The 12356-nt window shown below is 45.5% G+C and overlaps 1 protein-coding gene and 1 long non-coding RNA gene across 2 annotated transcripts in view; one reads left to right on the top strand and one right to left on the bottom strand.

Moving 5' to 3' along the window:
• Positions 1 to 12356, top strand: part of LOC144762577 (uncharacterized) — a 177967-nt gene that overhangs the window by 115762 nt on the left and 49849 nt on the right. The gene's annotated exons all lie outside the window — the stretch shown is intronic.
• The window catches only part of PDIA6 (protein disulfide isomerase family A member 6), a 116259-nt gene that overhangs the window by 75282 nt on the left and 28621 nt on the right, over positions 1 to 12356 (bottom strand). Inside the window, exon 5 of the mRNA XM_078647801.1 lies at positions 6908 to 7014. Within this exon, the coding sequence (XP_078503927.1) occupies positions 6908 to 7014 (107 nt within the window). The remainder of the gene's footprint in view (positions 1 to 6907; positions 7015 to 12356) is intronic.

Below are 12356 nucleotides of genomic sequence, written 5' to 3'. Positions count from 1 at the left end.
GACCAGTTTCTGGGTAGCATTGTTCATCAGCCACGCTAGCTTGAATCCAGTGGCAGAATGAGCGAGGGACCCACATCGGAGCATACCCTGCCAACCTAGGGCGAACAAAGCAAACACAAGGAGATGATGGACGGAGCACCGAATCTCTTCAGACACTCACCCCCAGTCACAAATCTGGGTCCGCTGCTCACTGTGTCAACGTTGTGGGGAGCACACCATGACACAAACTTATCCAAGGACAGGCGTATAGAGACTTGGAGGGATGCCAGGTTGCCAAATAACATCACAGACTTCGGGATGAAGGTTGAAACCTGTAAGCGGTCGCCTCTCAATCTGCACTCATTAAGGTGAAGAGTGCGCAGGTGCGGGTGTAGGGCCCTCCCCAAGTCTAACCAAGTCTCTCCTCACTGCTGAAAGAGACCTTGCACCACCTCCGGATGGAGACGCCAGTAGTGATCCGCTTGGTGTCTTCCGTTGAGTTTGTCCACTCTGGTGCTCAGAGATCCCACCAGGTGCTGAACCACTAGGGAAATGTCCTGACTTTCCAGCCATATCCATAGGCACAGGGCCTCTTGACAGAGGGTCCATAACACCACCAGGCCCAGTTTGATGCAGTATCACATGGCAGTGGTCGTTTCCGTGAACACCTGTATCAACCTGCCTCTGATCAAAGGAAGAAAAGCTTTCAATGCCAAGTGAATCATCCGAAACTTCAACAGGCTGATGTGGAGTGCACACTCCGTGGGAGACTAGGGTCCTCTGATCTCCACCCCTCCAAGAAGACTGCCCCAGCAAAGGAGTGACGCATCGGTCACTACAGTCAGATCTGGTTGGGGAAGGGAGAGTGGTCTACTACTGTCCCAACTGCGGTTCATTAGTTACCACTGCAGATTGTTCTCTCCAAGATCTAGACCACGTGGAGAGATTACCCTGATGCTGCGCTCACAGGGTCTCCGGGTCGGACTGCAAAGCTTGCATATGCCAGCGGGGAAGCTTTACCAGCCTCAGAGTCAGTCTAACTGAAATCCAGCATAGAGGTTGAAAGATTGGAATCAGAACCTAAATATCCTGGACTGGCCACTCGGGAAGATAGGCCTAAAACAGACTGTGTACAGAACAACTCCATTGAAAGGGTGCATCTGAGAGGGAGTAGGGTGAGACTTCGGCTTGTTGATAGTGACCCCCAGCGAGTGCAGGAGGCTTGCCGTAGTCTGAAGGTGAGAGACAACCACATGGAACGAACCTGCCTTGAACAGCCAATTGTCGAGGTAGGGGGAACACTGGAACCCCAGACCTCTAAAGATAAGCTGCAACCGCCATCACTTTGGTGAACACCCGAGAAGCGCTGGTAACACATTAAGGGAGCACAACAAACAAAGTGCTCTTGGCCCAATATGAACCCTAAGTAATAATCTGCGGGCAGGCAGGAAGGGGATGTTGAAATCTGCGTCCTGCAAGTTCAACACTACCATCCAATCTCCTGGGTTCAAGGCAGATAGGACTAAGGCGATGGTGAGCGTTTTGAACATCTTATTCAGGAAGAGGTTGAGAAGGCGTAGATATCGAAAAGGATGATCAGTAGGACCCAGCGGTCGGATGTCAATGACTGCCAGTGGGGCAGGTGATGGCGTATTCTGCCTTGCACTGGGTACCCATGATGGTCATAGGGCAAACTGAAGAGGCTTTGAAGCAGTGGCTGCTGGGACTGTGGATGGAATTGGATTGACCGGACCGCTGGCCCTAGACCAATAAAAGGTATCCACCCTCTTCAATTCCCTATCCCGTGGAGTGGTAGGGAACATGCAAGGGTTAACTCAGGATGTGGAGGCTAGGAACACCAGGAGTGGGGAGCAGGGTAAGGAAACTGGGATCCCCAGAAGCGGTGTAATGGCTTCAGGCAATCGTCTTATGTACAGGAGCCCCTGTACAGGGCTTGGACCTGGCCCCAAGCAGACCCTCTGTACGAGCTTCACTGAAGAGGAGTAGAGAATCAAAGGAGGGGACTCCTGGCTGAAGCACCTCCATCAAGACGTTAGTCTGGATTGCCACCGTAGGCAACTGAAAGTTCAAGACCCCAACCACCCTGTGCACCGCCACTGAAAAGGAGGCTCCCTCCTCCATAGCCATGGTAGGAGGAGACCATGCTACTGTCATGTGAACTGTCTAAACAACTGGCCTCTGCCATTTCCTCATACCCGTTGTCCAGTTTTAACCCTAAGGGCCCATAGGCTGCTTCCTATTTTTCTTCTTTCCAATGCCTATCAAACAAATAAGGCACTGCCTCCACTCTGGGAAGCATGGGCCCGGTCGGAGTCTGACGCCGCCCATTTGGCTCTGTGTCGGAGGAAGTTGGCACTTTAAGCCATTCTCCTTAGAACACTTTCTTGATCTACGAAAGATCAGAAAAGAAGACCTGCTGTCCCCGATCCAAAAGGAGGCCTGAAGAACTGGACCTGCTCTCTCTTTTACCCAGGACAAAGACAGGAACTCCAAAGATCAGCTGGCTGGCCTCCTATAAGCTGCATGAATTCACCTGACCAGTGGGAACTTGATTGAGACTTCACTGTGCTGTTTGTCAATGTCCAACACCCTAAGAGTCTCAAAATGCCCTCCCCAGAGATTGTGAGGCCTTAGAAGTGTACTCCTGTGATTGGTTGGGCACCAGAAGAAAGTTTAAAAACCTTGAAAATATTTCATTTCAGAACTTCATAGGGATTTGCACGAAAAAGTATCCGACTGGCAGTTTTACAGCATTAGACAGAATTTCAGCTTTGTCCCAGTCAAGGTTTCCAGCACCTATGATAAAATGACTAATTTCCATTATGTTCCCCATTCTTTAAAGCTCCAGCAAAACCAAATTGCTTCAAGTAACTGGTCGTTGGTTCCATAGCTGCAGCTTCAATTTCATTGAAGACCTACACAGTGTTGATGTTTTCTTCTCAAAAAGTGATAACGTCTCTTTCTGCTTTGGCATTTATTTTGACTTCCAGACTTTCATTGGAACAGACCCACTTATATCAAACCATGACTATCTGGGTCAGCCTCAAATCATGGGTAAGTTCCAGTCTACTGCTTCAATAGACTATTACTGGCATTTTGTGCTCTCCGTCGTTACTTTCACTTAAATCGTAAAAATTTGTGTATCTGGCTCCCCTTATGGCATTTTTGTCGCTTGTGGCATTTTACTTATAAAATCTTTTTTTTTAAATTGTTAATGGAATTTTATTGTATTTTGTGTGACTTTTGTTTACTGTGTGTGCTCTACTTAAATATTTTACACATTGCCTTTGGTTTTAGCTGGACTGCTTTGGGTCACAGTTCCAAGGATTTAGCATATATTAACATTTTTTAACTTGTGGGACATCTAGCAGGTGGTGGCCTTATCCTTTGAGGTTGAAACTTGTCCATGTCAAATAATCAATTTTTCAACAATGTACTCTATAGCTGTCAAGTGGATTCAACTATTGTAGACTGTGGCTGGCCAGGATGGTGTTGTCCTGTTCCAGGAAAAAGATGCCATACTGGTTTGCATTTCCTCGCCAAATACCTGGAGACACTAGAGTAGCAAAATAATTACCTACCAAGGAAGCAGCCATTACCAAAATAGATCGAGCTAGGAGCTCTGTAGAAACGAAAATGGACCGCCTTCAGCTTTGCCCAGGGAAATTGCTACCCTGACCACATCAGGTTCAAAGGGCAGAGCAGGCTTAGGTTGAGGCGTTGTTGCTGTCACCAATGAGCAGATGCCCCTTTTTCAATACAAGTGCTGGAGCCACAATGGACAAAGTTACTAAAACTTTACCCATGGTGCCAAAAGTTGGGTGCAAGTTCTTTTGGGGGTAAATACTGGTGGCAGTTCAAGTCAGTAAATGGTTACTCCTAAGCATGCCTTTTTACAAGGCGGCAGTCTAGGAGTATAATCCATCTCTGAAAGCCTGGCTAGAATCGCGAGGACCTGCAATGACTAGGGGGTGCAGGTTTCAGTTCTGCACCCAGCTAACAATGAGCTATACAGGCTGAGGATTGAGACTAGCATTAGGCAAAGCCTGAATGCTCACCTATGGAAGGAAGCTGGAAGGGGTCGGTCAGGTTTTGATGCACCAGCTCCAGGTATGATGGGTCAGATGTTCTGGGAATATACATTTTTTTTTGCGTGCCATAACAAACAAGGACAAGAGCTAACCTGTGGCACGCCACTTTGAAACCCACCACAATAGCAATAGGGATCTATTGTCATACTTCCTTATTGATCAACTGGATAGGAAGGAGCGTGGGGGGGACAAAATAAGATCATTACGGGCACTGGAGTCCAGGTATATCATTGACCTCCAAAGTTCGCAACCGAGAGGTTTAAACAATGATGAAGAACTATGGCTACACCTGGAATGAGAAAGGGGAGAATGTGAAAATATACATATCTTCAGGTTGCTATGGTTTTACACTTCTCCTCAATAATGAAGTGGAATACAAATTGTCGAGCTGTGCTTAAGGACTCGCCCATACAGGGCATAATCACTAATGCAGGGATTTTTGCGTACATTATCTACGCCCATACAGGGCAAGATTGTTTAATCGCATATCTATACACAAACAATTGAGGGTCAAAGAAAGTATGATAAATTTAAACATTGATGAATGTAACACCTAAAACTTAATTCCAAGAACACCTACACAATGTAAAATTTGGAAAATAATGTGCATTATATAATCTTCGTTGCTCCCAATTTTAATGAGTTTTGGAATAAGAGGGGGTATGTTTGAACAACGAGCACATGCACATGATAACAGTAATGTGGAAGGATTGGATTATAAAGTATATATATTTTTTGTTCGTTATAGGTGTTCTCTTGACCCCAAATGATATATATGCGACACAATGAATTCACAATAGTAATTTGGTTATTTTTATACCTTTTTAATCCGCACGAGCACTTTACACACACCATTTAACCCGCCATGTAAATTATGAACATTATTGCTCAATTTGATGTTGTACATTGTAAGATGGCCGCCGACCAGGCATTAACTAGTCCTCTTTCTATGATGTGGAGGAGGTGGGGATAAAATGGTGTTTCTCACTGCAATCAGGTTGACACTGACGAAGCCCTAGTGGTGAAACGCGTTTGTCGAGGGGGTCTGCCAAATAAAATTCTTTTCTGGACAAGAGACTTTGGAGTGCCGTCTATTTTTCGTTTTAAAAAAAGCAAATTGTGGCGAACATATATATCTGCTAGATGAGCGAACTTCATATTTTTGGTTTGAGTTCTTCAAAAATTGTAAATAATTTTCCCATTGTCAAGTTTTTTTTCCTGCGGTTAAAAGGTTGTCGAACAGTACAAACTTGAATGCCTGTTACTAGTTTGCAATTTTGTTTGACCCTCAATTACATAATATGAGCAAATTCATAACATTTATAGCATGAACAAAATTATGAGGCCAGTGAGGGCATGTAGGGTTATGTAAAATTACTGATAATCATACTAATACCTGTGCACCCCACCATGCACAGAGAATAAAAAAAATCCCACACACAAAAAAATGGGTCAGTTGTGCTTCAGACAAAAGATAAACAAGCATTGGCAAAGCCAAAAGGGCCCTTCTTTATAATGTGAGTGTTGAGTGGTTGGGCTTTCCCAATGTTAGTCTGTAAAGTATAGTTAAAAAAAAAACATTTCAAAATAGTGGAGGGAAAGCAAACATGGCATCTTAACACTGTGCGTTGAATTCAATGTTTTCAATCTTTATAAATGCCATGATCGGTTTTTTAAAATAATTTTCACTCCAGAAACTTTCTACATTTATTACAATGCAGCATTAAAAATACCAATACTTGAATATGTCATTTTGCAGGTATGTTTCATCTGCATGTGCGTTAGGTTTCTTTTCAGGTGTTTATGTCGTATGATTTGAAAGGTTGCAGCAGTCAAGAAACGTTTGCCTGATTTTAAGAAGCCACCTTGAGAAGAAACGTACACATGTGCAGGTGTGTGTAAACCATAGACACAAGCATTTGCAATGCATTAGGTCTCACATTTACGCAAGTTTAAGGTATTGGCATTGTAAATGACAATGTGTTTTCTTTATGTTTTAAAAACATAAATAAAAGGCATTGTCATTTACAATGCTAAAGGCATCACGGACAACAGGAGGGTCGGGGGAGGAGAGCCTTAGGCACAGACATTAGGCAGGCGGGCGGGAGGGGGGGGGGAAGGGTGAGACAAGGCACAACAACGGGGTTGGGGGGGCTGGTGTAAAGAACGCACCAAAACACGTTGTGCCTGCAGCAAGAGAAACTGAATAAAAAAAATAGTGCTCAGAGTCTAACACAAACCGTGTAACAACCGAAGTAAAAGGGCCAGTCGCCATGGGCGAAGACAAATGAAGGAGGCAGGCCCAACAAGCCTATTTACAAATCAGAAGCCAGCATTTAGGACAGACAATGACACCAGCCAATGGCAAATATGGGCGGAGAGAGGCCAGGGCTTCTATTCGCTACTCTACCACAACAAGTGACGCAGAGCAGCGCAAGCATGCTGGCTCTAGGCTCGACCTAAAAAGAGGAAGTCAAGTCATTGAATAAGGAGCATGTTAATAAAGCTAACAATGGTTAGCAAAAGGTGGGCAGCAAGCCCACTGTAAGTTCACAATAGGCCTTTCAGCAATCAGAAACGTTCCGAGGTCTGGTAAGCTTAACCTAAAAAGCACTGTTCCCTTCACAATTGTTCACTGTTGTCTGGTCCTCTCAGATTACCCAAGACTCAAAAGTTGCTTATAAATCGTTAATTCAATACAGCAGATTTCTTTTTAAGGCGAGAAATATTTGTTTAGCCATACTAGCATCGAGACTGTGCTAGTTTCAGGGGCCAGAATTAAAATATTTGCCAAATAGAATTATGAAGACAAATACCTGTCGCCCAGAATCATGTCCACTGCTTCTTCCTCCCATACGATCCTTGACGAATGATCGCAGAGCATTTAAGGCAGCATCCACAATAGCTTCACCAGTCCTTGCACCTAAGAATGGAATGAAAGGTAAAACACCACAGGATAAAGTGTGAGATTAGCGTACGCATACACTGAGATTCAGTCAACTGTTCAACAAGAAGTTTTGTTACAGCCCATACATTTATGTGCCATTACATAAGATGGCAATTCAGCAAAGCAAATAGAACACAATTATACCACACTTGGATATGTCAGGTTTGCCCAGTGACGTTAACATCTCTCCATAATGAAGTCCTTTCCTTCCAAAACCCAGTAATTACATTATAGGACAGGCTAGAAAAAGAGCTGCAAGAATAGGTTTTTTTATTGCCCAAGTGTGCAATTCCACAGCACTGAATAAGGGCAACTCTCTTCTTTTAGAACAGCCTATGCCCTATGCAGTAGGTCGGAGTTTGTTATGGCGAAAAGTCAATGATCAAGGCTTTAGGTAAGATTGATCCAATGGGAAAGGTTATGTCTTGTGCCATACATCTCATTTATTTTAATAAGAATAGTTAGGACAAAGACAGTAAGCCTAACCTATTTACAGTGAAAGGCATATGTTAAAAGCTGATAGCCCCTAAGATTGGATTCTTGTTACACTGTTCACAGCTGTAGACATGCATTTTGTTACAAGGAATCTCACAGAATACTGTAGAATGCAATGGTATTGATTTGTTAACCCCACATATAAACTCCAGATGTAAAAGATCTAGAAAGGGGTTATACTGTTTTCACAACTGTAATTATGTATGTAATTTATAAAGATGTGTACTTTAATGAAGGTATGCCTAATGGTAGCCTTCAAAAAAACATATATTTGATACAGTCGTTCTGAGTGGATTATGGAGACAAGCCCATCACAGAGGTTATAGCCCTTATTGGTAGATTAGGAGGGGTTTTGAGATGCCATAGTTCTGGTCCATTTAATATGAAGAGTTATAACAAATGCAGAATACCCTACTTATTATGTGAAACATATTTGTACAGCCAAGACCCCTTTAATGTCTGATAACTGCTACACTGAGATAAAGCCTGTAGAAAGGCTTCTTGTACCTGGAATCTAACAAAAGGTTTTAGTGTCTGTTGGTTATCCTTCTGACAAACCCTGGGTGTAGGCGGCTGTGCCTGGGGTAATGGGACAGTCAAATTCAACATTGGTCTACTGCTCTACAAGTGACAGCATCCACCCTGACAACAAATACACTTCGGAGCCAGTCCTTTGTTTTTTCAATGCTACCCTTTATTGGTCTCATTTAACAATTTAACCCGTGCCATGCGGAGGACGACCCCCGGCCGTCCCACATGACGGTGGGCGTGTGCAGAGAACGGCCAGGGACCGTCCAAACAACGCCCACTGATTAAAATGTCCGCATTACGCCACGGTCAACGGGTTAATGTATTTTGTTTAATTTTATTTTGCATTTACTTACTTATTTTTCAATGGCTCCCATAGCTTCTGTGGGAAAGAGTCCATTTTGATATGATCACCCCCACTTTATGCCTGGTATTCAATGCAATTTTGACTGTAAATGCACTGGGTTCCTGTAAATGCACTGGGTTCCTGCTTATCAGGTTCTGCAGTGCCAGAACGCTTTCCCAAAAACATACAACTGTTTCCCCAATGGCAATACTTTTAGCATTCCCTGCAAGTCCCTAGTAAGTGGTACCAGTGGCCCCTAGGGCATGGAGACTGAAAAGGGTCCCTAAGGGCTGCAGCATGTATAATGCCACCCTAAGGGACCAAACACATACAGACTGCCACTGCAGGCTGCATGTTTTGGTGCAGACAAAAGTGAAAAGACAACACAGCATTGTGCAGTTTATGCCATACCTGTAGACACTAAACGTCATATGGTTAAATCACCCCTACAGCAGGCCTTACAGCCCTATGGCAGGGTGCACTATATTAAATATGTGGGCATATCTGCACGAGCAGATATGTCTTGTGCTGGTCAGTTCAACTGCTGCCAGTGCAAGTGATCAGGAAAGACATTTTTAGGTCTTGCCTAGGCAGCGCATGCATTGTCTCTTCGAAACATGCTGTATCTACTCTGTGGGTTTCCATGCCCATAATTTTGTATTTGTACTTTTCTGTGTCCTTTTGAATACCTAGCCTTTCATTGGCACATTGGCTGTGTTTGTCCCTCCTTTTGGAGTTTGGTTCCCTCCCATGGCTACTGGCCCTATTACACGTACTCCTCACCTCCTGTCTATTTGGGTTAGTTTGGGCGCACTATTTGTCTCTTCTTCTCGTTTTCAAAGAAGAATGGGAAAGCTCTCCTAACAGCACAGCTTCTCCTCCCGCTTTTCCATTTGTAACACAAATAACAACAGGGCTGTAAATCTCTTCACAGCGCCCACTTTCATGGTTCACCATTGCACGTCAAATATTTTCTCAGCACGGAGCCCCACAGCTGCTCATTGGCACGGCAAAGACTCTGGTAGGAGAAGTCTGGCCCCTCCTCGCAGTACGCCTCCGCAACCTATTAGCGGAATGTGCATCCCGCAGAAGCCTTGCCTTTCCAACTCTTTCCGTTGGCTGCTTCATGTCAACAACCCTCGGCTCCATTTACAATCACTTTACTGGAAGGGATGTGTGCCAGAATCGGTTGTGAAAATAATAGTGTGCAACACAGTAAAAACAACACGCAGGGAATGGCAATTTAAGGAAACACAAGTCACAGATGCAGCTGTGACTTGCACTACTGAAGTCCTTGCAGTGTCATGACTTGCAGTAATGCAAGGACTCCAGTATGAAAAGCCTCAATCCCAGCGTACGCTGGTCCCTTGTGGAATTCACATACCGCTGGAGGTCCCGCATCCTCATGCTGGCTGCTTCACAGAAACAAACCTCGACTATATTAAAAGCACTTGTTCATTTAAATGGCTGCTGCGGGTAAATGAAGACACCGATCTGTGGGGGTGAATGGAGAGGACCCTTTTGGCTTTACCACTTGTTCTACAGGCCAGGTGCTTCCCTGCAAAAATCCGGTGTTGTTCACAGCCTGCAGTCCCTTTCTCGTGGGGCCTCCATCCGTGTTAATTCTTTACTGTCCGAGGCAGCACTGAGCATATTCACCCGCACATAGTGTAATGTCATGTTTAATACCTGCCGCTCGTCTCTCCGGCCCACCAAGGCTACATTAACTGCTTCCAATTAGATGTGGGATAATGGTTTTATTCTACACAGACTGACACCTTGTTGGGTTCAAGCTCGTAGGAAGCGCAGGTAGCTTCTGTATGTACATATACGTAGCAGGTTCAAGGCTCTCTGTGCCTTTGGACTAATTTTTTCCTAAGTTTTCAGTGAGTGTTATTGACGTGAACAGAAGCACTACCCTAGTCTATAGTGAAAACGGAGATGCTGGAATTAAATTGTGTGCCCTAATTCGCTACGGAAGCTGCATTTCACTTGGTTTATCAAGCTCATCTTTTTGGTTGTCCAGCTTTCTACGAGTACTTTGACTGAAAATGGTTGTACAGAGCTCCCTGCCTGCTCCTCCCTATATGGAACGGCAGGATCCACAAATATTCACCAGAGTGCTCCCTGCGGTAAAGAGTGATCAACTTTGATCACTGGCCTTTTATGCTTGGATTGTTACTCTGTCCCAGCGCCAATAGACCTTCAGAGGCACTGCTATGGCATACTGTGGACTTCACACACCACTCGCAGGCTTTCTGAGACACCGTCCAGACAAGGAACGTGCTCTGAGCCAGTCCTGGAGGCCAATTAAAGGTACTGACTGTATGAGGTACCAGCCTGACTAAAGACTGTCAAGTTCCTAGTGTGGATGACCTTCCGAAGCACAAGCCTGACTGAAGCTTTCTAACATCTCTTCTGGCTTTCCAGGGGCATCATTCTGATGTGTGGCTTACTTTGACTCTAACTGCCAGGCTCCAGGAGACAACAGCATACGACTGACTCTGACCCAAACCTGCAGACCTTTCTAAGAACATGCCATAAAGCCGGAGGAGTGAATACTTCCGCTCTGGATGGTTGCCAAATACAGCGACCTGACGTGTGGCTGACTGCCTCAGTTTACGAACATTCAGGGGCACAGACCTGACACAATGGAGTCTGCCATAGCTCTATTGGCTTTCAGAGACACCAGCCAGGCCAATCTGCTTAACCCTAGAAGCAAATAAGAGCCACACTCAAACAAAGCAGAGACAACACCAGGCGACTTTCAAATGTGTTGCAGTTTTTTCATAGTTCTACTAAAATCGACCAACCAACCTACAGTGTGCCGATATATTTTAGCTGTCCGCTCATCCCAATCTCCAGAGGGTCCGACACAGCGAACGTCCCACCCTGGGTAAGGTAAGATGGGCAATGCTAGCCCAGAAATGGGGCACTGCTATGTGGCAGTCAATGGGGGGGGAGTGCCCTTTCTTATTCTGTCACACTCACAGGAGAGGATGCCAACCTCCCCTGCTCAGAGGCATGTGGCACCAGGACAGGTGGGAAAATTATCTATGCAGCAGGGGTGCTGCACTGCCAGGATGGGCACACCTCTAGGGTGTCCAAGTCAAAAGTGAACACCAAATTAGGATTTCACCATCTTGTGTATGGTGGAATTAGGAATTCTGGGGACAAGGTGATGCCCACTCCAAGGGAAGTGGTCATCTGGGGGATGTAGCGACCCCAGGGGTAAGTAGCCCATTTGCTACTATCCCTCACTCCACTTAATGCCCATAAATGGAGTTATTTAGAGGGACCCCCGAACCCCTGATTCCAGGACTTTGGATTTCTATGGACCAAAAGAAAAAGTGCACAAAGAAGAAGACTGCTGACCCGAGAACCGAGGCGCATGACTGACTCAGCACCATCTCTGCCGCTGCTCCCAACCCTCGTGGGGCACCCGACTCGTCCTGCCGTTGTACAAACTTCAAGAAACTTGCAGGGTTGCCAGTGCTTCGCCAATTGACAAAGGAATGCCTTTGGAATAAAGGGGCTACTCCCCTGCAGTCACAAGCACTAAAGAAGCAAGACACGGTACACCAACCTGCCGCCTATGGGAACTACCAATGCAACAGCCACCCAGGAAGAGGTAGCAGTGCTCCTACGGGTCAGATCAGTCCTCCCGCCAAGTGTGGGGATGCCAGGACTGACCGGAGCCGCACAACACCAACACCTATATATTGTACCCTTGCAGCAGCAAGGGCTTGTTGTGTCCAGTCTGGACACCAACGTCAAGACCGACCTGCACATTGAGGGACTTCAGGGGCAGCGAGACCCACTGAGAATGGTACATCTGTTCAGTTTGCTCCTCTGCAGCAGAATCAGAGAGCAAAATTGAGTCTGCGAGCCTCCACCAGACGCCTCAAAGTCCCTATGCACGCGTGCTCCAGAGTCCAAGGGAGGTGAT

Source organism: Lissotriton helveticus, chromosome 6, assembly GCF_964261635.1.
Source record: "Lissotriton helveticus chromosome 6, aLisHel1.1, whole genome shotgun sequence".
Taxonomy (NCBI): domain Eukaryota; kingdom Metazoa; phylum Chordata; class Amphibia; order Caudata; family Salamandridae; genus Lissotriton; species Lissotriton helveticus.
Note: the sequence above shows the minus strand (reverse complement) of the source record. Positions and strands in the feature narration are given on the sequence as shown.